This window comes from Bactrocera dorsalis, chromosome 2 (genome assembly GCF_023373825.1).
Source record: "Bactrocera dorsalis isolate Fly_Bdor chromosome 2, ASM2337382v1, whole genome shotgun sequence".
Taxonomy (NCBI): domain Eukaryota; kingdom Metazoa; phylum Arthropoda; class Insecta; order Diptera; family Tephritidae; genus Bactrocera; species Bactrocera dorsalis.
In genome coordinates, this window is record NC_064304.1 from 24,960,353 (window position 1) to 24,987,535 (window position 27,183).

Consider the following 27,183-nt stretch of genomic DNA (forward strand, 5'->3'; position numbering starts at 1 on the left):
TTATAATATGAAATGCCAAACAATACTGAACAAAAATTACATGAAAGCTTGACACGACTTACGCGTTACCTGTAAAAAAAAGGCTATTGAAAAAGTACCCCTGCTTGAATCACCCTTTAAATTCCGCTTCCTGGTAGAAAAATATTGAAAACAGCAACAAAGCTTTCCTGCGAATTTCATTTGAATAGGAATGATGATGCGTATGTGTTTCACTCGGAAAACTACCAATCAATATGTGCCCAGCAGTAAACATTCCAAAAATTCATTTCAATCTGTGCACCCATATGCATTGAATTGAATTGAATCGCGGTTACGGTTTGATTGTACAGTTATTTTTCATTATTCCATGTACTGAGGTCATGTTGACATACCAACATATACACTCGTTTAACGTTTGCAACCCAAATATTTGGTCTCCCCAAATACTATTAAAAAACACATGTGAAAATGCAATGCTATGATGCCCCACTCATGTGTGTGAATTGCATATTTACTCCATTGAAAATTTGATCTCTGTCCGCAAAGCGGATAAGCCGTCAGTAGTTGATTTTTATCCAGCTCCCTTAATTGTTTTCAATTCGCTGTGAGATGTCAAATTTAATTTTAAATTTTTTACCTTTAAATACTTAATTTATATCACGCATGTAATTCTGAGGTACGAACAAAGTGCTGTGTTAATTTTCGATTCCCAAAATCACCTACAAAGTGACCGTAGTTGGACAATTTTTTGTAAATACCCAGAACGAAATATCGTCTACCAAATAATTTTTCAAATAATCAGTTTAGTCACTAAACTATTTACCATCATTAGTATTTATAAGATTGTCTTCATTTTGTAGCTTTGATTCATGTGGAAGAAGATTGCGCTTCTGATTCTATTACCTTTAGCTAGAAGATAACAATTATCCAAACAAAACAAAATGCGGAACAAACGGTAAGTGAGGGCATATACTACATGTACGAGGGCTGCTATATATATTTCTGGCCTAATAATGAAAATAGGCATATTTATCAATGAATTTTTTTTTTTCGTTGGATTTGGCTTGTCTTGGAAGACCCACACGGTCGATTGCTGTTTTGTTTCGGGCTCATACGCATAGATCCATGATTCGTCACCTGTGACGATCTTATAAACGTCTTTTGAAGCACCGCGATCGTATTTTTTCAGCATTTCTTTACACCAATCCACACCAGCCTTTTTTTGAGCGGTTGTCAAATTGTGCGGAATCCAACGAGAACAAACCTTTTTTACGGCCAGGTGTTCATGCAATATCGAATGTATGCTGGTGGGAGAAATGCATAGGCATGCCTTTATCTGAAGGTATGTTACATGACGGTCTTGCATTATCAGTTCACGTACGGCATCGATGTTTTCTGGCACAACGGCTGTTTTTGGACGACCTTCACGGAATTCGTCTTTGAGCGAGCGTCGGCCACGATTGAATTCGTTGTAACAGTTTTTCACAGTGCTATAGGATGGTGCTTCATAGCCATACAAAGATTTTAGTTCATCGATGCATTCTTGTCGTGATAATCCACGTCAGAAGTTGTGAAAAATGATCGCACGAAAATGTTCACGAGTTAATTCCATTTTTTGGCCGAGATGAATTTTTTAATTCCCTGTAAATAAAACAATTCACGATTAAATGACAAAACGTTCTAAAGGATGTTATGCTAAAAAATGTCAAACTTTCCAATGGAAATGTCAGATTGCACCTGGCAACACTTAGTGTTGCCTAGTCCAGAAATTTATATAGCAGCCTATGTATAGACTGTAACCCTTTGGAAGAACATTTTTTGATATACTCGTAAAACAACTCTCTGTTAAAACTTTATCCGAATACGGACAGTTAAGGTTCATAGCTACTTTGTCTCTTTTCCGTCCTCACCCCGAGATCCTTTTTGAAAAAGTCTTTGGTATGAGTCTAGCACTGGAACGCTTCATACCCACAGCATTAACCCAAATGGTTAGGTCAATTCATAAGACGACTTTTAGACACTGTTTATTTAACTTTTTCCGTGTTATCGTCATTAACAGTTTAATTGGATCAGTCCGAATCAAATTTGATGAGATGGAATGGCCTTATTCTCCATCTAGGCCCCAAACCCGGGAAGGGAAATGACATAATACAAAATTATAATAAATATAAGAGCCACTAAGTGGCCTATAGAATTAATATCAATGCAGTTTCACAACTTTTGGAAAACAAAAATTAATAACTGAACTTTAGTTAACTCGAATCTATTTCGACTTTGTTTTTACAATATTAATTGTGTGCCTTAATTAATTAACAGTAATAACGTCATGCTGTGTCTCTTTTTTTTCTATTTCTAAATGGTAGGACACGCACATTTGACTGATTTTAATATAGCTACAAGACTGCAAAAGGACGGACTTGCATGCAGCATGTCTGGAACCAAACCGTATATGGCGCCAGAGGTATTCATGTGTGCATTAGAGGAAATAGGTAAGTCCCACTCGGTACATTGATTGGTTTAATAAATCTCAAAAAAAAACATTTCCAGCGGGTTACAGTTTTCCGGTCGACTGGTGGTCCCTCGGTGTAGTTGCATATGAAATGCGTGCCAATGTGCGACCGTTTATCGTGCATTCGCATACGGGTTTGGCGGAGGTAAAAAATATATTAACAGCACCGGTGCACTATCCACGTTATTGGAGTCATAATTTCATCGACTTGCTGACGAAGGTAGGATATTATATTTGAGTAAATAGTAATAATTCTACACACGCTTATTTTGTTGTTTTACAGCTGCTCTGTGTACATCCCGGCGCACGAATTAGCTCTCAGCAGGAGATACAACAAACTCCACTTCTACGACACACGGACTTCAAGAGTATACTCGAGAAAACGACTAAACCACCATTCAAGCCACCTGAGGATCACCTCAATTGTGATCCCTGTTTAGAACTGGAGGAAATGATTGTTGAAACGCGACCGCTGCATAAGAAAAAGAAGCGTTTAGCCAAACAGCGATCGGCACAACGTGATAGCGATCCCGAAACGGTTCTCATCAAGGAGTTTATAGTTTACAATCGGTATAAAGAACTGAAACGAAAGGCGATGGAAAAGAAAGAAAACGACTGGCAACGCGAACTCGAACACGCTATGGCGAATTCAATCGTGACTAGTTTAGCGCCAATCCAAGAGAAGCCAACGCCGATGCATTTTAGTAGTGATGGTGATACCGACGAGATTGGCGGTGTGGCTACGACGGCGACGAATGGAAATGTTACCGCTAGCCACGCGGTAACCACAAAATCCAATTCAAACGTGCCCATAACTACAACAATAAATGCTTTAAGTAGTCACACGCTTTCCACACCAAATACGAGTACAACCATTCTGGGTGGAGCTACAGCATTGCCACCGCTTTGTACGAAATGCCAACACCACAGCCCAATAATGGGAATAACAACGCCGCAGCAAACCAAAATTCAACTTTCATCGAACACAAAGGATGGTGAAATTATTGAATTTATCGATCGTACACCTTCACCGTCGACATCAAACGCCATTACGTTACGAACGCCAGTGATGACAAGAAAAGCAGACGCAACAGCAAAAGCGAATGTGCTGTAGAGGAACTTTAGCGGCTAATCAACTAGGGAATACACGAAATAAATGCAAAAACATTATTATATGTACCATAATTAAGTTCACCGAATGAAGTAATTGCAAATATAAAATGGAAGTCTACTTTTAGGGACAATTTTGTGCGGAATAGAAAGCGCTTATGTTATGCTGTACCCTCTCAGCCCCTATGCATATGTTGTGACTTTGCGCAGTCTCTTAATTAAGTACAGCCTTTCTGGATCATGATAATCTGACGGACAACAATAAAAACACCTTAAACGGGTTCAGCGTGGGACTCTCGGCGTAATTATAAGTGGATTAAAGGAAAGGGTGGAAATTTTAATAGATAACTCATAACCTTTGCCATTAAAATTTTGTCTTCGGTATTGAAGAAATATTCCAGGGAAACATCAATAATTCTATGTATTCTTAAATCCTTTATAAACTGTTTATTGGCTGAAACTGGGTATGTACTTTTTCCTGAGTCTTCACAAATAATCAGAAAAACATCTGATCAGTTTAATGGGGTGAAAAATAGCTATGATGAAAATACGAGGAAGTTGGCATACCCAAGGAAAAGAAAACATTTAAAAACATAATTAAATATACATTACATCTAGGCTTTCCGGAGTACTAGAGCCCGCAATAGAAAGGAAACAAAAAATATTATTTTTTTTAACAAAAAGTTTAAGTTAAGTAAAAATTAAAAAGGGAATTTATTTTCAAAACGTTTGATGTTAAAAATAGCTAATTAATTTTTAATTGCAAATTAGGAGTCAAAATGAAGAACTGATAAAATATAATTACTTTAAATGTATAAGTTGGCCGACACCTGCTCTAGAGTATTGAAAATGAAGACTAAGTGCGAAATTTAGTTAAAAATAGTAACGAGATATGCTGAAACAATTTCTTTTTTAATTTTCAATAATAAATTTTATTGATACTTGAGATTAGTAGAATAAAAATTATTTTTTATTAAGAATTTTGGAATTAGAAAGTAAAAACCAAAATAATTTAAATTTAATTTTAAAGCATTTAATGCATTTTTTGCAACCGAGATTGCAAGCGAATTGAAAATTAGTGAAGAGCAATTAAACCACAGCTTTAAGATTTCAATTTTAAACAAAGAAATATTATAAACAAAAAAAAACGAAGATTTCACTTTCTACAAAAAAATTAGAGCGAATTGAAAACTATTTTTATAACTAAACAAAATCATGAATAACCATTTGAGATATCCCTTACAGATAATAGCATATTAAATAACAGAATATTAAGTTTTATTTAAATCGAAGAAAACGCATAAAACTATTTTTAATTTAACTCTCAGCAGCAGGATGTACATACTACATATATCGTAAAATACATTTTTAATCATTTAAAAAAACATTTAGAATAGATTTATTAGTATTTAAATAACTAAGCTAAGTAACTTTCATAGTGACTTGAAAATCAATTAACTTGTAGACAAAACAAAACCAAAGAATGTAATTTTAAGCCCACCACTAACTTAATTATAAAAAATTTTTCGATATGGGAACAGGTAGTTAAAAAATAACAATAAATAATAACGGAACTTGAAGACAGATGAGAAAATTTAAACGGTGTTATCACATGGAACAAAATAGTCAATGATGTATAAGATTGACGTATGTAAGTATATATAATATAACATAAGCTGTCTTCGATTTGCCAAGCGATGCAGAGTAGCCAAAGGAGCACCTGTTCAAACAGTCGCACTGATCTGTTTGACAAACTAAAGCAAGTGAAAAGCTATGTAATAGCTAAAACTTAAATAGAAATCAAAGAGAGTTTAAATTTGGTAAGAAAATACTTGTGGTTATAAGTGTTATATTTGTGCTAAAAAATTTCCCAATATTCACAACGGTGACGCCACTGCGTCCACCATTTGAGTTTCTTGCCACGGTAGCTTTCGCTTTTCCGCAGCAATCTATTATTAAGACCCCAAACTAAATCATTTAGCTGACCGATTTGATCGTCAACCCCCAATGCTTTGAACTCCCTAACAGTTAGTCCATATTGGCTCCAGTCAATACCAGAGGTACGCCATCGCCGCAATGGACTTACATGCTCCGAGGGAAGAGATCTGGCAGTAACCATTATTTGAATCAAATTATGATCACTTAAACCCCACCCTCCTTTTATTTCCCACCTAACGTCAAACGCTCTGCTAGCTGTCTGATTGATGAGGGTAATATCAATATCGCCAACACCTCCTGGCCTATCGAATGTATAAAATTCGCTGGGCTCATTTACTATGTGGAGGCTATAAGCCACCACCCATTCGCTGAGTGCCTCTGCTAGCTGCCTGATTGATGAATGCCGGGATACCTTACTAAACCACATCGAAGACGAGGCATTCGCATCTAGCCCAAGGATAATTGGACTATTACCCGCAAGTAGTAGTAGCTTATCCATGTACCCCAGGTAAGGCTCTAGGGGTTCGCTGAATTTGCAGTACGAACTAGCGACAACCAGTATACCGAACTCCCCTTTTATAGAGACGCAAATTCCCAGCTGTGAAGAGTCCAAAACTACACAATCATAGTTCAGATTGTTCACAACTATTGCGGCGCTAGCCCCAAGATCAGTAAAGATCCTAAAACTGCCAGGCAGACCCCTAACCACACCATTAGTGGCGTAGGGCTCCTGGAGTAAGGCAACACCGCACCCACCCTCAATCATTAAACGCCCCAATTCGCACATAACGGCATACGACCCCTGGATGCCGCAATATACTGGGCAGGCAGCGGACATCATAAGATGTCCAGCCGGCTTACCCTTAAAGTGGCAGTTGCGACAATGCGGGGTATTTTGTGGCCCTCTTGGTCACACCTCCGGCAGACATCGGGCTTGGCGCGACAATCCGCAACCCGGTGGTCGGAGCCCATGCACCGGAAACAACCGGCAACTAAGCTATCAGCACGCACTCGGAAGAAGAACCACTTGACGTAGATCCTTCCTGCCTCCAAAAGAGTTGACATGACTTTGTCATCTCCTGCCAAGACGACGTACGTCCTACCATCCCCCTTAACCGTCCAGGGCTTCGTAACAACCCTGGCGTCGACTTTTGTGGCCCCAGGACAACGTTCCTTGATGTTGTGCTCGAAGAATTCTTCCATGAACTCTTCAAGCTTATGTTCGATGTGCACACCCTGCACAACGACACTCTGTCCCATCGTTTTGTTGACGGTCTCACTAAGATCGACCTGCTCGAACTTGGTGTTTTTGACCTCCGGATAGGTCCGGATGACCACATCAACCCCTTTAATTGTTAGCCTTGCTGCTAACAACTACAGGCCAGGTCTCCGTTGATCTTGGCATCTTGGACGGTATTGCCTCCAGCACGGGTGCCGGATGGCACCGCCCTCCTTTAGGGCGTCAACTTGCCGACGGAGATGGGCGTTCTCCGTTACCACGATCATGAGTACCTCCTCATACCGTGACGAAAGGTCCAACAATCTTTTCATTGTTGGAGCACCCAAGACAGACTCAGTACGTGGGTGAGGCACCCCTACCCTCAATCTTGTTGGTACTCACCTTGGTACCTACTGCTACCTTCTGCGCAACGCCTCCACTCGCTTGGCGTTTCTCCCCGCCGCTGATGTCCTTCAGGCCGACATTCTTGGAATCCTTGGCAGTGCTTTCCACAGTGTTGTCCTTTCGGAGGAGCTCCTCCTGCTGCTTTTCTCCTCCTCCTTTGCAGATGACCCTTTACGGGCCTTTCATTTTCGGGGGCGGCGGCTTTAGTGGCACTTCTTCGTAGCCCGAAGAAGCCTCCACTTCCACCGTCATCACATACTTCTCCACGTCCTCTAGGCATTTACATCCCTTCCTCTTTGTTGGAGGCATTTCTGCCCCACAAAATTTCCCCGTATGGGAAGCACTAAGTTTGTTCAGTTTATTGTCCTTGAAAAAACCCAAGCCTTATTAAATTAATGGAAAAACCCAACAATTGTGCTTAATGCACTTTTTCTTGGGAAACTACTCCAGGTATTTTAAACTTGCGTCTATTGTTCGCACTATAATAGCCTTCAATTTTTTTTTTTTTTGCACTGGGCAACAAGGCCCGGTGATTTCAACAATCACAAACACTGTTACTAATGTTAACGCTCTGTAGACTGAAAAGATCCGCGCATACGTCCGTTCGCTTTGAGCTTACCAAGCAACTGGGTCACTGTTGACAGTCATAATTTTGATAATTCGACAATAGATAATTTCGTCTATTTTGTCAGCCAACAGGCGCTACTTCGAACTGAATAGTCAATTGAGAAGTAAAGTAATGAAGAAGTAGATATCTTCTAAACCACTAAATAAATCGAAGACGCGACGACGAGAAGCTGCATCATAACAGACAGCCGAACCATTTTCTGCTCGACTTGCACTCCTGCTCTTTGAGAGCCATCACAAACGGGGGAGTAAAGAAACTATCAGCTGATAATATGTAAACAAAGGCACAGCTGAAAGGTACCCATGGAGAAATGTCAAGGAAATCTTGGTTGGCCCAAAATGGCCGCTTTTTGACCAGAAAATGATTGCATTGAGTTTTTTTCTTAAAATTTATGGAAAAGGTGTCCCAAAAATATTAAATATATGTAAAACTTTGATTTTTTTCAAAATAAAATCAGTTTATTTTACTATATGATCTTAGAGGAGTTATATTTTTATGCCTTTTTTAACTGTGATAAATGAATAAATATTCACTACGGAAAAATGTTAAGTGCATATACATAAGTAACCATTTAAGAAACGGTATTCAAAAAAGCAAATTATTATAATTTATCATTATAATTTGCGAAATTGAATTTCATAATAAATGAGTTATACAATAAAATGAAAATATAAAATATAAGCCTACTTTTAGGAACAATTTTTATGCGAAATAGAAGCATCTTACAATAAATTTTCACTAATAACAATATACACTCTGAGCTCCTATGCATATGTTGAGACTTTACGCAGTTTCTTAATTAAGTAAAGCTTGCATCGATTATGACAATCCGATGGACAACGACAAAAAAGCCGTAAGCGGATTCAGCGTGGGTCCCTCGGCCAAGGAGGTTATAACGATAGCCTGATTTGGCAGGCTAAATTAAAAATGGAATAAGGAAAAAGTACAGATTATAACAGAGTCATAACTTTGCCATTACAATTTTGTCTTCGGTCTTGAAGAAATCTTGAAAGAAAACATCACAAATTATTTGTATTCTTAAATGCTTTATAAACTGTTATATACTGAAAACTATGTGGATACTCGGTAGAAAAAAATGAGATCGTCCTACAGTTTATTTTAATGAGAGTACTTTCTCCTGAGTTCTCACAGGTGACAGCCGATCGAGAAGACTCTTATTGAAATTTTGATAACTCAATATGAATTTAGTGGTGCGAAGAAGCAAACAAACTAATGGCTTTTAAGAGTACTTGAGCCAGCACTGGAAAGGAATCAACTATTTCGCAGTTGTTATTATTATTTTTTTCATGCAAAATTTCAAAAGAACATTTTAGTTAGTGAAAAGTTTAAGTTAATTAAAAATTGGGATTGAAAATTGAAAACATAATTTTTGTTCCAAAATGTTTGGAATTAAATATTGATCCGCCATAAACGGATTGTCAAGATTACTGTGGTTTATATGTCGATGCTCATAGCTCTGATTCGCTAAATAATCATACGTCTCCCACCAACCGGTACAAATGATTGTGCCTGGCGCAATATGTTTTTTTATCAAGGGTATGAGCACCTCAGCAGACCTGACATTATTTAAACATACCTGCACCATCCCCAACACCCAGTGACCTTCAATCCTCCAGCCTGAAATAAGAAAAATATATATAAGTAATTATCTGCAAAGAATATAAAATACAGGGTCCGGCACTCGAAGTGTAACCAATTACAAAAACCATAAACTCGGTTTGGAAATTTATTTTAAAGTACAAAATGTGTGAAAATAATCATAAATTCGATATGACCACCTTTTGCCTTAACTATGGCCTTGAGACGGTCAAAAAACGAATCGCAAGCTGCCCGAATGTGACTTGACAATATTTTGGCCCACTTACGGGCAATGGCTTTCTTCAGCATCTCGAGATTGGTGTATTTTTGAAACTTCGGACCTTGCTCTCCAAAATAAGAATCATCCATTGTATTCGCATCTGGTGAAATCGAGAGCCATTGTGTGGTCGCAATGAAGTTCGGAACGTTGTTTTTCTGCCATTCTTGGTTCACTCGCGCTTTGTGAGACGGTGCGGAGTCTTGTTGAAACGTCCATAGTTTCCCTGAATATGTTACATATATTTCCGAGCCTCCTCCCGTGACCAATGTGATCCGTAGCAAAACTTCAGCTAAAAGATTTGCAGCAAGAGTATTTTGCGTTCTCGAACCAAGTTATGCTTTACCCCGCAGAAAGAAAATGGGGGCGTTGTGTAGAGGACTGGGGGGTTATTTGTAATTTTATTTAGCTAGGATTCCTCTTAGACAACGTCTGCATGAGCTCTCGACTCTCAACAACAACTTGTGAACATCAACTAATATGAATTAAAAGATTGCTCAAACTCGGTTCTATATTTCTCTCCGCATAGTTCATATATCTGTCCTATTTTATTGAATATAGAAAAAATGAAAATCATGTCAATCGGTCGCTCCGTTTCATAACGGGGCATCTCGACAGGATAGAATTTATAGAATACTAACTGTCAAACGTATTTCTATTGCCATTGTCAAATCTGTATGTGGGCATTTGCTATCATAATATTGTTACAAAAGTAGTATTAAGTTGTATTTGTATTGCTATATGCATCCCTTATTATGAACAATAGCTGTAGGTATATGGAATAGCATTTATCTTGTTGTAGACATCTGGCGCCGCGGCTGTCTGCTTGCGTCTGGCGCCGTATAGCATTATGTTCTGGTAATTTCCAGACGCAATATTCTAGAAGGAAACGTCGGCATCAGCGAGAAGTGCGTGGCAATATAAGACGTGACAGCGCCAACATAATAAATCAGTGCTAAGAGTAAACTGCTATAGTGTAGACGAGTTGTGAAATAAAGAGTTGTTGAATTAAATTAAACAGTTTTGCTTTTATTTGTCAATCCAGAGATACGAACCTAGCAAAGTAAATTAGCAAGCAGTAAAAATCGTAACAATTTGGCGATGAAGGTGTGATTAACTTCCAGGGTAGCAATCATGACTTCGCAAAACACTTTTCCCGCAACAGCTGCTTCCTCCCCGGTGGCCGTTCGAAGCTTGCAACCGACTAATGGTTCAACCGTTCCTCTTACCACATCCGGTCGGATAATTGAATGTGTGGCACCAGTATCCAAAGTAAGCGTTGACAGTCGTCCATTTACGATGCCGTTGATAGTAAGATTGTTGTCATGGCGACCTATTTGTGATATCGAGATGGCGGGGCAAATAGTTGTGGGAACCAGCTCACGCCCCTTTGAACTGTTCCGTTTTAGTTTAACGACTTGTGAGATGTGGATGCTCCGTCCTCGTTATCTGTTGGTTGTTTCCGTTTTGATGGGTTTACTTTTATATTGCAATTTCGGGCAAAGTGACCCACTTTTCCACGGTTGAAACATCTGCCTGTTGTATTTACTCGCGGTGCAGCAATTGTCTTCAGAGTCTTCAATATTTCTTCCATCAGCGCCGGTTGTTCCATTTCAACTCTTTGTACTTTGTGTGCTGGTTTACTTAGTAGGGAAGCTGTTTCCTGTGTGAGGGCGTGCGAAACCGTTTCAGCAAACGTTCTTTTTGGCAATGCATATGTGGCGCGTTTGGTGTCCACATCACGAATTCCATTTATGAAACATTGAATTTTTACCCTCTCAATGTAATCCACAGGTGCATCTGCATTTGCCAAATGAGCCAGTCGTTCTATTTTAGTTGCGAACTCTTGCAATGACTCGTTTATCTTCTGACCCCTATTTTGCAGTTCGATCTGGTATATTTGTTTCCGGTGCTCACTACCATATCGTCTTTCTATCGCACTCATCAATGCCTCATTGTTGTCCCGTTCACAGTCCGGAATAGTCTGAAGGATTTCTGCCGCAGGTCCTTTCAATGATACAAACAAGGACGCTACTTTGTCCGCTGCATTCCAGTTATTGGCCATTGCTGTCTTTTCAAACTGAAGTTTGAAAATTTGAAATGGAATACTTCCATCGAATGTGGGTGCCTTCAATCTTGGATTATTTGTTGATGGTGCAGGGCCATGCAGTTGCAGTTCTCGCATCCGATTACTCAAATGAAGAACTTCTGATTTCAAATTTTCTTCGTCATTTTTTAACGTGCTTAATTCGTCTTCCAATTTTGAAACTTTCTGTTGCACTTGTGTATTACTTTCTGTAATCTGTTGTACCAAACGCTTTTCTAACTGCGTATTATTTTCAGTAATTTGTTGCGTAAGGCGAGACTTTAACTGTGATGTATTTTCAGCTATTTGCTGTGCCAGACGATTTTCTGTTTGCACTGCATTTTCTGCATTTTCAGCTATTTGCTGTGCCAGACGATTTCCTGTTTGTATGCATTTTCAGTTATTTGCGTCATTTGCTGTGTCAGACGATTTCCTGTTTGCACTGCAATTTTCAGCTATTTTCTGTATAGCCACTAACAGCATGTTCATGTCTACACTTGATGTTCGTTATTCTTCTATTTTTTCTTCTACCTTTGTAAAAGTTTCTGGCCCATCAAATTCGAACTCGTCCACATTAATTCCACCCGCTTCCATTGCTTCACGTAATCGTGCCTGCTTTTGCCCGCTTATCGGCAAATTACGCTCCTCCAGTTCCTTTTTTAATTGCTGAATTCTCAATTCTCCGAATTTAACCATCTTGAATTTGGATTATTTGACAACTTCTGACACCAATTGTTACGATTTTTACTGCTTGCTAATTTACTTTGCTAGGTTCGTATCTCTGGATTGACAAATAAAAGCAAAACTGTTTAATTTAATTCAACAACTCTTTATTTCACAACTCGTCTACACTATAGCAGTTTACTCTTAGCACTGATTTATTATGCTGGCGCTGCCACGGCTTATATAGCCACGCACTTCTCGCTGATGCCGACGTGTCCTTCTAGAATATTGCGTCTGGAAATTACCAGAACATAATGCTATATGGCGCCAGACGCAAGCAGACAGCCGCGGCGCCAGACTCAGCAATTGTTTAAGTAGACAAGCAGACAGTGCGGCGCCAGATGTCTATTGTTTCGACAAACAGACAGCCGCGGCGCCAGATGTCTACAACAAGATAAATGCTATTCCATATACCTACAGCTATTGTTCATAATAAGGGATGCATATAGCAATACAAATACAACTTAATACTACTTTCGTAACAATATAATCATTTGCGCAAAGGTGTAGGGTAGGTAGGTTCGAGCTGATGTAGCGCATGCTTTGAGCTCTTGAAAAATTTATTTTATCACTTGCGAAATGACGTCGGGTAGGTAGCTGATGTAGCGCACGTTTAGAGCTTTTGAACTCTTTAAATCTTTTATGTGGAAGATAAAAAAAGGAGGTGGAGCCCGTAAGAGTTAACTTGAGACTTAAGCGCCGTTGTATGTTACCTACTGCGCTCAGGTTTCAAGTTGCTGTTTATAGTAAAAGTTTCGTTTAGAATTCTCCCTTAATGTACATATATAGGTCACAATAATTAATTTGAAGTTATAGTGGTTTTTAAATAGGTGAAAAAATGGGGGCGATAAAAAAATATTTATTCTCAAAGTGGGCGGTAGACAAATAAGTTTGGGAACCACTGCTTTACGGCATCTAAACGTACCGACAGTGCTATTTAACACTAAAGAGAACACCATCGGTAGTGTATGCATTCCAAAAAACTTGTATGGGAGAGTTATCAGCACAGGAATCAGCAATTTCGCAAAACAGCACCTTCTTCTAAAGACAACATTTTGACGTAATTTATCACTTTGATCCCTCCCCTGGGACATCGTATATTGGGCAATATTCTAGCAATGTTTTCGAAATACCTTGCCACAATTTGAATAAGATAGTTAGGAACCTCTAAACCTGTCAAAGCCTTAATAGTTAGAGTCCAGTTCGAGCTGATTTGAAGGAGTTTTTAATGTAAAGGGTAATGACTACACTGTATTGTTTGTCACCCTAATGCCTTCTATTTCCTTCTAATGCCTTTTCAGCTACTTATTTTGGTGACAGTATTTATAGCATCCACTGTGCACCCGGAATCTTCTTCCGTATATTTTTCGAACCCTTGCAAATTATTGTTTCAAATACTTTTTCACCAAATGTTTATAAGGAATTCCGGAGCGAAGTCACCTCTTCGTACAGCTCGTTGTTGTCTACGTGAAAATTTGAGACATTCAGCTCTCAGTTGAGCGATTTTTTTAGACCACGTGAAAATGCAATGCTATGATGTGTGAGTTGTATATTTACGCCATTGAAAATTTGATCCCTGTCCGCAAAGCAGATAAGCCGTCGTATGTTGGTTTTTATCCAGCTCCATTAATTGTTTTCAATTCGCTGTGAGATGTCAAATTTAATTTTCAATTTTTTTACTTTTAAATACTTAATTTATATTACGCATGTAATGCTGAGATACGAACAAAGTGTTGTGTCAATTTTCGATTCCCAAAATCACCTACAAAGTGACCGTAATAGGACAATTTTTTGTAAGTATCCAGAGAGAAATATCGTCTACCAAATACATTTTCAAATTATCAGTTTCGTCACTAAACTATTTACCATCATTAGTATTTATAAGATTGTCTTCATTTTGTAGCTTTGATTCATGTGGAAGAAGATTGCGCTTCTGATTCTATTACCATTAGCTAGAAGATAACAATTATCCAATTAGCGATTTGTCGCATAGGCTTGGTAACGACAACGTACTCTAGTTTTTATCTGGCCAAGAGATGTCAAACGTTTGAGGAACTTTTTCCGCCGCGTGAGTGTCTTTCTATTAAGACAAAAATTTCAAAGAATCCGTTAACCATACAAAAACGCGGAACAAAACGGGGAGTAAAGGCATATACTATATGTATGGACTGTAACCCCTTTGGAAGAACATTTTTTGATATGAAACTACTATCTGTTAAAACTTTATCCGAATTCGGACAGTTAAGGTTCATAGCTACTTTGTCTCTTTTCCGTCCTCACCCCGAGATCCTTTTTGAAAAAGTCTTTGGTATGAGTCTAGCACTGGCACGTTTCATACCCACAGCATTAACCCAAATGGTTAGGTCAATCCATAAGACGACTTTCAGACAATGTTTATTTAACTTTTCCCGTGTTGTCGTCATTAACAGTTTAAATGGATCAGTCCGAATCAAATTTGATGAGATGGAATGGCCTTTTTCTCCATCTAGGCCCCAAACCCGGGAAGGGAAATTAGAAGGGAAATGACATAATACAAAATTATAATAAATATAAGAGCCACTAAGTGGCCTGTAGAATTAATATCAATGCAGTTTCACAACTTTTGGAAAACAAAAATTAATAACTGAACTTTAGTTAACTCGAATCTATTTCGACTTTGTTTTTACAATATTAATTGTGTGCCTTAATTAATTAACATTAATAACATCATGCTGTGTCTCTTTTTTCTATTTCTAAATTGTAGGACACGCACATTTGACTGATTTTAATATAGCTACAAGACTGCAAAAGAACGGACTTGCATGCAGCATGTCTGGAACCAAACCGTATATGGCGCCAGAGGTATTCATGTGTGCATTAGAGGAAATAGGTAAGTCCCACTCGGTACATTGATTGGTTTAATCAATATTAAAAAAAAAAAAAAAACAATTGCAGCGGGTTACAGTTTTCCGGTCGACTGGTGGTCCCTCGGTGTAGTTGCATATGAAATGCGTGCCAATGTGCGACCGTTTATCGTGCATTCGCATACGGGATTGGCGGAGGTAAAAAATATATTAACAGCACCGATGCACTATCCACGTTATTGGAGTCATAATTTCATCGATTTGCTGACAAAGGTAAGATATTATATTTGAGTAAATAGTGATAATATTACACATGCATATTTTGTTGTTTTACAGCTGCTCTGTGTACATCCCGGCGCACGTATTAGCTCTCAGCAGGAGATACAACAAACTCCACTTCTACGACACACGGACTTCAAGAGTATACTCGAGAAAACGACAAAACTACCATTCAAGCCACCTGAGGATCACCTCAATTGTGATCCCTGTTTAGAACTGGAGGAAATGATTGTTGAAACGCGACCACTGCATAAGAAAAAGAAGCGTTTAGCCAAACAGCGATCGGCACAACGTGATAGCGATCCCGAAACGGTTCTCATCAAGGAGTTTATAGTTTACAATCGGTATAAAGAACTGAAACGAAAGGCTATGGAAAAGAAAGAAAACGACTGGCAACGCGAACTCGAACACGCTATGGCGAATTCAATCGTGACTAGTTTAGCGCCAATCCAAGAGAAGCCAACGCCGATGCATTTTAGTAGTGATGGTGATACCGACGAGATTGGCGGTGTGGCTACGACGGCGACGAATGGAAATGTTACCGCTAGCCACGCGGTAACCACAAAATCCAATTCATACGTGCCCATAACTACAACAGTAAATGCTTTAAGTAGTCACACGCTTTCCACACCAAATACGAGTACAACCATTCTGGGTGGAGCTACAGCATTGCCACCGCTTTGTACGAAATGCCAACATCACAGCCCAATAATGGGAATAACAACGCCGCAGCAAACCAAAATTCAACTTTCATCGAACACAAAGGATGGTGAAATTATTGAATTTATCGATCGTACACCTTCACCGTCGACATCAAACGCCATTACGTTACGAACGCCAGTGATGACAAGAAAAGCAGACGCAACAGCAAAAGCGAATGTGCTGTAGAGGAACTTTAGCGGCTAATCAACTAGGGAATACACGAAATAAATGCAAAAACATTATTATATGTACCATAATTAAGTTCACCGAATGAAGTAATTGCAAATATAAAATGGAATTCTACTTTTAGGCACAATTTTGTGCGAAATGGAAAGCGCTTATGTTAAATTTCATAATATCCATGTACCCTCTCAGCGCCTATGCATATGTTGAGACTTTGCGCAGTCTCTTAATTAAGTACAGCCTTTCTGGATCATGATAATCTGACGGACAACAATAAAAACACCTTAAACGGGTTCAGCGTGGGACTCTCGGCGTAATTATAAGTGGATTAAAGGAAAGGGTGGAAATTTTAACAAAGTCATAACTCATAACCTTTGCCATTAAAATTTTGTCTTCAGTATTGAAGAAATATTCCAGGGAAACATCAATAATTCTATGTATTCTTAAATTCTTTATAAACTGTTTATAGGCTGAAACTGGGTATGTACTTTTTCCTGAGTCTTCACAAATAACCAGAAAAACATCTGATCAGTTTAATGGGGGGAAAAATAGCTATGATGAAAATACGAGGAAGTTGGCATACCCAAGGAAAAGAAAACATTTAAAAACATAATTAAATATACATTACATCTAGGCTTTCCGGAGTACTAGAGCCCGCAATAGAAAGGAAACAAAAAATATTATTTTTTTTAACAAAAAGTTTAAGTTAAGTAAAAATTAAAAAGGGAATTTATTTTCAAAACGTTTGATGTTAAAAATAGCTAATTTAATTTTTAATTGCAAATTAGGAATCAAAATGAAGAACTGATAAAATATAATTACTTTAAATGTGTAAGTTGACCGACACCTGCTCTAGAGTATTGAAAATGAAGACTAAGTGCGAAATTTAGTTAAAAATAGTAACGAGATATGCTGAAACAATTTCTTTTTTAATTTTCAATAATAAATTTTATTGATACTTGAGATTAGTAGAATAAAAATTATTTTTGATTAAGAATTTTGGAATTAGAAAGTAAAAACAAAAATAATTTAAATTTAATTTTAAAGCATTTAATGCATTTTTTGCAACAGTGCTTGCAAGCGAATTGAAAATTAGTGAAGAGCAATTAAACCACAGCTTTAAGATTTCAATTTTAAACAAAGAAATATTATAAACAAAAAAAAAACGAAGATTTCACTTTCTACAAAAAAATTAGATCGAATTGAAAACTATTTTTATAACTAAACAAAATCATGAATAACCATTTGAGATATCCCTTACAGATAATAGCATATTAAATAACAGAATATTAAGTTTTATTTAAATCGAAGAAAACGCCTAAAACTATTTTTAATTTAACTCTCAGCAGCAGGATGTACATACTATATATATCGTAAAATACATTTTTAACCATTTAAAAAAACATCTAGATTAGATTTATTAGTACATATTTAAATAACTAAGCTAAGTAACTTTCATAGTGACTTGCAAATCAATTAACTTGTAGACAAAACAAAACCAAAGAATGTAATTTTAAGCCCACCACTAACTTAATTATAAAAAATTTTTCGATATGGGAACAGGTAGTTAAAAAATAACAATAAATAATAACGGAACTTGAAGACAGATGAGAAAATTGAAACGGTGTTATCACATGGAACAAAATAGTCAATGATGTATAAGATTGACGTATGTAAGTATATATAATATAACATAAGCTGTCTTCGATTTGCCAAGCGATGCAGAGTAGCCAATGGAGCACCTGTTCAAACAGTCGCACTGATCTGTTTGACAAACTAAAGCAAGTGAAAAGCTATGTAATAGCTAAAACTTAAATAGAAATCAAAGAGAGTTTAAATTTGGTAAGAAAATACTTGTAGTTATAAGTGTTATATTTGTGCTAAAAAATTTCCCAATATTCACAACGGTGAAAGAGGAGGAGTTCGCGATCGGTAGAGCCGGTATACTAGCAGTTCTCCGGACTGTAGTGAATGAGGACAAGACAGAACATCACCTGTCATCACTGTTGACAACGTTCGGTGTATTTAACGTAACTAACTGCTGACGCCTTACTCTACCCAAGTCACTATTACACATTAACCACCTTTGTAGGTATGAGGTCTATCTAAAGCCTTACTTTGTGTTCGGCACTCGGTTGTAATGCAACTCCACAACCACCACGAACTCCTAGAGCTCCTGCTCCCCATGGTACCAGAATTAAGTCCTCGGTCAGACGTCGTTGCAAAAACTGCTACCAGTTGAGCTTCCATACTGCTGGTGACCAGTGGTTAGATCCCATACTCTCATCCCACGCACCCACAAATCATACCTTATCTAACCTAAAGTTTCAGCCAATTATCTCCGCCGTCTAAATAACTTACGCGCAAACCTTTCAAACGTCCCTAACAGTTCCAACTAGTGGAGATCAGACCGCTGAAATCTAGACGTCCATTTGTATAGCTAGTTCCCACTCCCCTAAGGTTGCTGATATCCGAGTACATTGGACATTCTCCAATTCCCAATCCTCAAAGACTGTCGTGGCTGCTTCCCACCATACATCGGCTCCATAAGTGACACAGGCCACAAACAAGCCACGATATATGGTGCAAACAGCACGGCCTCCTCAAAATGCGTCGTATTTTGCCCATGGTTGCCTGCATTCACTCCTTCACATTTGCCAAGTGTGGCGTGAAGCTCATTCCTTCACTCCTGGTCGGCCCTAGATATTTGATCTGCATCATATACCTGATACTGATCCCATTTGCCCGAACGATTGTTGGACGAACCGGCGACAGTTTTCCCTTCGGCCGAATTGTCATCACTTTATTCATCGATATGTACACATTCAGACCAACACCCCAATTGTGAACAGTTTCGTAAAATTTACCACCCGACCGTTCTATTTCACTCCGTGAACGACCATCAACTAAGAAAAGAAGATCATTCGCATATTCAGAATATTTATAGAGTGGATCCAGCTGTCCCAGCAGGGAGTCTATCTTGAGGTTCCATATATATGGACCACAGGTCCGATCTCAACACTCCCATTCATTTCAACGATAGAGATCTTCCTGTCCGAAAATTAACTCCGCCAAAGAGAAACTTAAGGACAGCCAAGTTCCTCCAATCGTTCAATCACCCGATCCCAGATTAGATAGTCAAATGCCCCCTTGAAGTCAACAAATATACTAAGGACATATTTGTTGACATTCTCCCTAACACTATTTTGGCTATATATCCAGGCATCCCCCACTCTACGTCCTATACTGAAGTCATACTGCCTGTCCGACCACATACCACACGTTCGCTCCTGAAGTCGTACCATCATAACTCTTTTCCCAGTACTGGAAGGAGACTAATGCCCCGATAAGAACGAGGATCGCTCCTGATCTTATCAGGTGTCTTCACAGGAGAACAACCCTAGCACTTTTCCACTCCCGTGGAAAGTACCCCTCACACACCCACACACAAATGTTGAATTGTACCTGAAAACAGCGGCCCTGTCAAGAATAATGGCTAACACTGATGGCCCTAGTCAAAGTAGGAGAGCCCTACTAGCTAAAGTAAGTCAGTCAACACTGATTTATGCGGCCCCTATATGGGGGACTACGCCAAAAAACAAATGCCAATGAGGCAAAGGCAGTGACCAGGCTATTCGCCACCAGAGTGGCCTGCGCATTCAGAACGATCTCACATGAAGTGGCCAGTATCATATCTGGTCTTATGCCTCCGGACTTAATGGCCTCAGAGTTACGTAGAGCCTACCTAAAATCTAAAGCTATGAATAGGCGTCTAACGGCTGACGAGCGAAAAAAGGAGAGACAGGTTAGCCTCGAAGAGTGAGAGTATAAGCTTGGTAAGAGAGGCAACGTGGAAAGACAGACTTTTATCTGACGCAATTCTTGACAGGCCATGGCTGTTTCAGGGAATACCTTTACGTATTCGGCCACGACGATGACACAACATGTTCATTCTGCAGCAGTGCCAACGAATCTTTGTTCGAGATACGAAGTGGAGAGAACTGCCATCGAAGGAATAATAAACCAAAGGATAATGCCTGATAACATTATAAGCCACATGCTGAAATCAAAGATGGTATGGGCGAAAATGAAAGAGGGAGCCGCAATAGCGATCCACGAACTCAGGATAAGAGAACGACAGCGAAGAAGCTTGAGACCAGTTGAATAACCACGAAAGGAGTTTCTGAAGAGGCATTCTTGCTTGGTTCTGCGAAGTAATACCCAACGGGGTCCCCAGAGGGCACCTTGAACCTTTAGCGGGCAATATAAATCTTGCATGCTGCCTGTCTAAGGCAGTATGAAAGATTCCCCCTCCGACGCACAAAAAAAAACACTTATTATCATGCAACATGCATACCAATATACACATTAAAAATAAAATTTCAAAAATAGTATATAAGCAATGAAAATACAAAATAAAAATTAGAATGAATAATTCTCAGCTCAAGAAAGGTCTTTATTTTCCGCCACCAGCGGTAAGAATTTAAAGATCCTTTTTGAGTTCTTCTTGTGCTTGAGGTGTCCGTTCTTCCGACCTGGGGAAGGACGCACCCAATAGAACTCTTGCACATTCACTCCATGTTGATAACACCTTGTCACCAACGCGAAGAGAGGTTAGAGCTTCACTTCTACGACCCCTACAGATCTTACAGACCTGGCCCCGGGGTCGTCTCTATTTTGCCCCACGAAGCTTCTCCAATCTTCTTCTTTGATTCTTAGAAGCATACCTTTGTACTCTCTCATCTCAGTACAAAAGATCATGCCCAATCTGGGGCAACCCATCAGAATCGGGCCATCTAGCACGTAGAAACTTCCGACGCAAACGCCTGACAGTTCTTCTCTTCAGAGTTAGCTCGTGCGTCCCCCATTTGAGTTTCTTGCCGCGGTAGCTTTCGCTTTTCCGCAGCAATCTATCATAAACACCCCAAACTAAATCATTTAGCTGAGCGATTTGATCGTCAACCCCCAATTCCTTGAACTCACTAAGCGGTATTTCCAATACCGTTTCCCTAACAGATAGTCCATATTGGCTCCAGTCGATACCAGAAGTACGTCATCGCCGCAATGGACTTACATGCTGCGAGGGAGGAGATCTGGCAGTAACCATAATTTTTATCAAATTATGATCACTTAGGTCCCATCCCACCTGACGTCAAACGCTCTGATAGCTATCTAATTGATGAGGGTAGCACCTCTCGGCGCATCGAATGTATAAAATTCGCTGGGCTCATTTACAATGTGGAGGCTGTTAGCTACCACCCATTCGCTGAGTGCCTCACCTCGACTGTGGCTTTGATATCCAGACGAATGCCGGGATACTTTTCTAAACCACATCGAGGATAATTGGGCTAATACTCGCAAGGAGTAGTAGCCTATCCATGTACCACGCCTAGGTAACAAATGTACCTATCAAACAATGAACTTAAAATTTACCCAAACATTTGCAAATCAGCAAAGTACAATAAAATAACGTTGTGAATTAAATTATCGTTAAAAGTTGCAACAAACCAACGTCAAGCAAAGAAAACGCGAAAAAATCAATCAATTTTTATTTCGATATTGCCAATTCAACACACTACATAAAATTAGCCTTGGAAAAAACATTTTTCAAAAAATTAACAATCACATAATACACTTGTCGCTCTCTATACAGGGCACCGTAGGCTCAGGAAGCACTTGTCCAACTCTTGCGCAAACTGCCGGTTCTGCGACATGGAACAGGAAACTTCGGAACACCTGATTCTAGATTGTCCAGCAATTTTGCGAAGCAGGCTCAATGCCCTAGGTTGCATCTACGTGGACAGCACAGCTGCCATTGGGGAGTCTTCCTGATATAACATTGATTGCGTCATCCGATACTATTCTGAATGGGCAGCAGGCTCTTAATGACGCCAGTACATGTACCGAAGAAACTCCTCTCATGTACGAGCTATGACTAGTAGCAGATAACCAAATTGGCACCACGCATAGAATAATCAAACTACTGACACTTGTCAGCAACTTTCTCACGAATAGTCGGAGACCTCGTATTGGGAAATATTCTAGCAATTGACGACACAGACTTCGCCGCTTTGGTGTGTGTGACTATTAGGAGCTGCTTGAATAAGTCTTCTTTCGTATATGTTTCAAGCCCTTGCAAATAATTGTTTTAAATACTTTTTCACCAAATGTTTATATGTTCGTCTAGCTCATTGCTGTCCAGTTCGCTGAGTTGAAGGAGTTTTTAATGTCCAGGATAATGACTACACAGTATTGTTTGTCACCCTAACGCCGCCTATTCCCTTCCAATGCATTTTCAGCTATTTTGGTTACAGTATTTACAGCATTCTCTGTGCAGCCGGAATCTTATTCCATATCTTTTTCGAGCCGCTTACAAATAATTGCTTCAAATACTTTTTCACCAAATGTTTAAATGGAGTTCCGCGAAGTCACCTCTTCGTCTAGCTCGTTGTTGTCTACGTCAAAACTTGAGACATTCAGTTTTCAGTTGAGCGATTTTTTCAGACCACCAGTACAGTGGAGCTTTGTTTCCTTCGCCTTCGTGGCATCGCGGCGTCGGCTACGGTTACTAGTGATTTTGTAATATGTTTTATCTGATTCCGGGCATCCTCTTGTGGATCCATATCCTGGAATTATGTAAGAGATAAGCTAGGAGCGGCGTAGCAATTATAGAAATGTATGCTCTTTATTTTTGCATACCCGGAGACTTTTTCTTTAATATTTTGAGTTTTTCCAAATGGAATATAGCTAAAAATCCATATCGCAGATTTTGATTATTATGCTTCGAGCCAGTTACTGTAATTTTTTGGAGTTTTTTACGTTTGAATTAGTAATAATTGAGATTCAACTGGAGACATCTAATCATTCTGGTTTTCCAGCTGCCTTTTTAGAATCCGGACAGCTAAAGCTACCAGTCGGGTGTTTATTCGTCCCTTATGGTCATAAGAGACATACCTACTGCATCCTTTTGCGGCATGCCGCTTTCCTATACATCGGTAGCAAGAGCCGGTGGAATCTCTGCTGCTTTTACAATTGTGCGAAATATGGCCAAACTCAAATCATTTGAAACATCGTACAGGTCTTGTAAGTTCCTGGATCCTACAATTAATCCAACCTATTCTTATCTTATTTACGTCGAGGGGTTTTGCTGACATTACCAAAGGGAGATTAATACGGGCAATTTGTGTTTCGTCTTTAAGTCGTCGAATGGATTTGAAAGCACTACGTTATATAGTGTCTTCGTCAAGAAGTTTATCATTTAGGGAGATGCATACTTCCGCGGCTGTCGCTGCCTCGTCTAGGTCTCTAATTTCGAGCGTAACTGCTTGTGCTAGGACTTTGACTTGTGCCATATCTTTTAAGACCTCTATTGCGCGTTCTTTGATTTTTTTATACTGTTATCTCGTTTCATCTATGTATGTGCTCAAACCATTTGGTGTTCTCAATGAAAGTACTTATGTCCCCTATGCTTTTTGTGAACAGCCATTCAATTATCAATCATGTTAGCTGTAGGTGTATATGGTGCTTGCACTAGTGAAAAATTGTTTTCGTCTATTTTAACTTAGTGGCCAAAGTATGGTTTCTCCGATCACCTGGAGAGTAAAATCAATCATATTTGCGCGACGTGTTTCTGTAAGTGGTACAAGCCGAAAATGCAACGTTCGTTAGAGCAGATTAAATTCTGTTCCTCCTGTACAACCGTCAACGCCAAGTTTTACGTAAAAGTCCTTCAAACCAAGAATCAGTCGAAACCGACAAGACATCCCAGCCGATTGAAAGTTGCACCACGACAACAACACGGTTCACACCGTCTTTCTTGTGAACAACTACCTAACCAAGGCCTGAATCCCAACGCTTCCCCAGTCGCCCTACACCCCAGATATGGCCCACCCGACTTTTTTTGATTCCTTGCCTGAAAAGGCCGATAAAAGCCAAGCAGACGATAGAGGGGATCCAAGCATCATGCACCTCGGCTCTCAAGACTATTCCGGAGAATGCCTTCCGCCTTGGAAATCGCGCTGGCAGCGCTGCATCGACGCAGAAGGAGCCTATTTTGAAAGTTCTTAAAGAATTGTAACGTTTGGTTAAAATTTTTTCCCCTGTTAATCGACTCAGTCCTATTACTTTCCGGACAAACCCTGTAAGCAAAAACGACGGTAAACTCTGTTTCTGATAATAAACATTTCTCACCGATTGAAACTTTAAAGAATGAATGTAAGGGATGTGTCTGCTGTTGCTGTTACAATATCGGGAAACATACCTCGAGTAATTTTAAAAGTATACGCCAAGTTGACAGTTCTGGACCGATTGTAACAACCGAATCGTCCTGCTTTCGTAGAACGTGACCGTCAGAAAGGATAAGTTGCGTTGTAATTTTGAATAGCACCAGATATAGAGAAAAGGAGACCTACGAAGGTATACTTGTGTGTCATTAAATTTGCGATATTTCTACGTTGTATAATCTATGTACAATATATAATCAATTTAAAAGACCCCGGTCTACCGTGGTAAAATATATTTTTTAGCAAAATTCCTTTTCTTTATTCAACATAGTTCCGTTCAAGGGTGATACACTCAATATAGTGACCCTCTGTCTCTTCGATACAATTTTTGTAGAACGATTTGGCATTTGCTTCAAAATAGGCCTCAGTTTCGGCAATCATCTCTTCATTCAACGAAAAATTTTTCCCACCGAGCATTCTTTAGAGATCTGAAACAGAAAATAGTCGCTGGAGCGAGATCTCGAAAATACGGAGGATATGGACGCATTACGAAGCCCAATTTCTGGATTTTCGCCATCGTTTTCACTGACTTGTGACACGGTGTATTGTCTTGGTGAAACAGCACTTTCTCATTCTTCAAACGTGGCCGTTTTTGGGGACTCCGTCCTTTAAACGGTTCAACAACGCTATATAATAGTCGATGTTCTTACTTTTGCAAGGTAACCAATAAAAACTATCTCTTGTGCATCCCAAAATACCGACAACATATCGTCACCTGAAATGCAAATTAACGTAACAACATTTTCAGAAATTCACAGTGGCATGAATGAAACACGGAATAAAATGGAACATGAGTGAAACAAAATATTAATATTGGTTAAAACTGGTTTATATATGACCGCAGAACCAGAAAATGTTGAACATATGTAATATTATGTATGTAATTTGAAGTAGTGAAGCGTAATCAATAAGACACTCAATTTCGAATTTTTTGATGATACGTTATTTTGCATTTCAGGTGACGATATGTAACCGTGTCAGCCGACTGTTACATTTTCCCGCGCTTTGGGATTCATCGTGTGCAGCCCACTTCGATGACTGTCAATTGGGCTTCGGAGTTAAATGATGGAGTATTTAACACCGATCCCAATCTTCAGCTCGTCGTGGTTTTGGTCAAAAGTGAGCACGTGCGGCGCTTACTTTGCACAGAGGTTTCTCATGCTCAAATATTCGGGTTATTTCGAATAACTTCAAAGTAATTGCCTTAATCAAAAACTTAAAAGCTTTTAACACAGTCAATCATACAATGCTACCAGAAAACATTAAAAATATCCACGCTTCCTGCTGAGCTGAAGAGATGGACCATGAATTATCTGAGCGGTCGTCAATCCTCGGTACTATTTCGAGATTAAAATTCAAACTAAAGAGATTTCCCACAGTATGTTGTTCTCTCTCCACTGTCCTGCTGCTGATTGCACATGGCACACTACAATCGATGGCTTGTATTTGAAAGTGAACACAAGTGAAAGTCTCTATTCACTAACTGAACGAAGGTATACACACCAGACCGCAACATTTTTGTCTATGGCGTTAAAATTCCGTTAGTGAACAACCCCAAAATTTTGCGTATTACATTTGAGACTCTTTCTCTTTGATCTGATTCCGTCGAAACAGCCTACTACAAAAACAATAACCGATCGAAATCAAGTTACAGAAAACATTTTTCTTTGTTAAGGGTATCAATGTTTCGGTGTAACAGGACAAGAGAGATTTTTTCTTGTTTTCCCTATAAAAAGGGATGTGTCTGGCGGCTTATGTAACCGCGTTTCAAATTGGAACCTAACATTTCATTTGGAAATTCCATTGAGGCGGGTGTTCACGGATGACTAAAGCAATGATAACAATTTTGTCTCGTTGAACCCACGATTCCCGATATCCCAACCAAAAGTACAGCCGTTTCAAACCGATACTATATTACTCTTCATATGCGAATAGCATAAAAGGGTATAAAAAGGTCTTATCAATATCAAGATCAGTGGTATTGTATGGCAGCTATTACTAAAGTGGTTCGATGTGAATAATATGCTCCGTGAACAATAATTTATGCCAAATTTCGTGGAAATCTTGTCAAATCAAAAAGTTTTCAATATAAGGATTGGATTTTGATCGTTCAGCTTGTATCCAAACTATTTGTCACAGTGATCCGATATCGGGTGCTCCGACAAATTAGCAGTTTTTCTGGGACTAATTCGCGTATGTACAAACAGACAGACATACATAGCTCAGCTCGTCACGCTGATCATTTATATACGGATATCACAACTTCGTGGCGAACTTAATATACCCTATTAAGCGTATAAATATAAACTATTGGCGGACTCTGCGAGGATTACGATTTTGTTGTTGGTCTTGCTATTGCAAAAAAAAAACTATGTTGCAAAAAATTTAAATATTCCTTATACAAATTTGCTGGTCGTTTTG

General features: G+C 39.0%; 1 protein-coding gene and 1 long non-coding RNA gene across 8 annotated transcripts in view; one reads left to right on the plus strand and one right to left on the minus strand.

Moving 5' to 3' along the window:
* LOC105231074 (serine/threonine-protein kinase 32A) overlaps positions 1-16,483 on the plus strand; it is a 198,607-nt gene extending 182,124 nt beyond the window's left edge. For 4 of the 7 annotated variants that reach the window (XM_049447201.1, XM_049447199.1, XM_049447202.1 and 1 more), the window contains 3 exons: positions 2,343-2,468; positions 2,527-2,708; positions 2,772-5,608. In XM_049447201.1, the coding sequence (XP_049303158.1) occupies positions 2,343-2,468; positions 2,527-2,708; positions 2,772-3,602 (1,139 nt within the window). In that variant the 3' untranslated portion in view covers positions 3,603-5,608. Of the gene's footprint in view, positions 1-2,342; positions 2,469-2,526; positions 2,709-2,771; positions 5,609-15,216; positions 15,343-15,407; positions 15,590-15,652 lie in introns of those variants that run through there. The other 3 variants (XM_049447205.1, XM_049447204.1, XM_049447200.1) reach the window with 3 other exon arrangements.
* LOC125776210 (uncharacterized) lies at positions 1,812-15,974 on the minus strand. Its single transcript, XR_007421495.1, has 2 exons — positions 15,777-15,974; positions 1,812-2,895 (listed from the first exon to the last, which is right to left on the minus strand). It is a non-coding gene; the product is annotated as an uncharacterized LOC125776210 (long non-coding RNA).
* Positions 16,484-27,183: the final 10,700 nt, after the last annotated feature.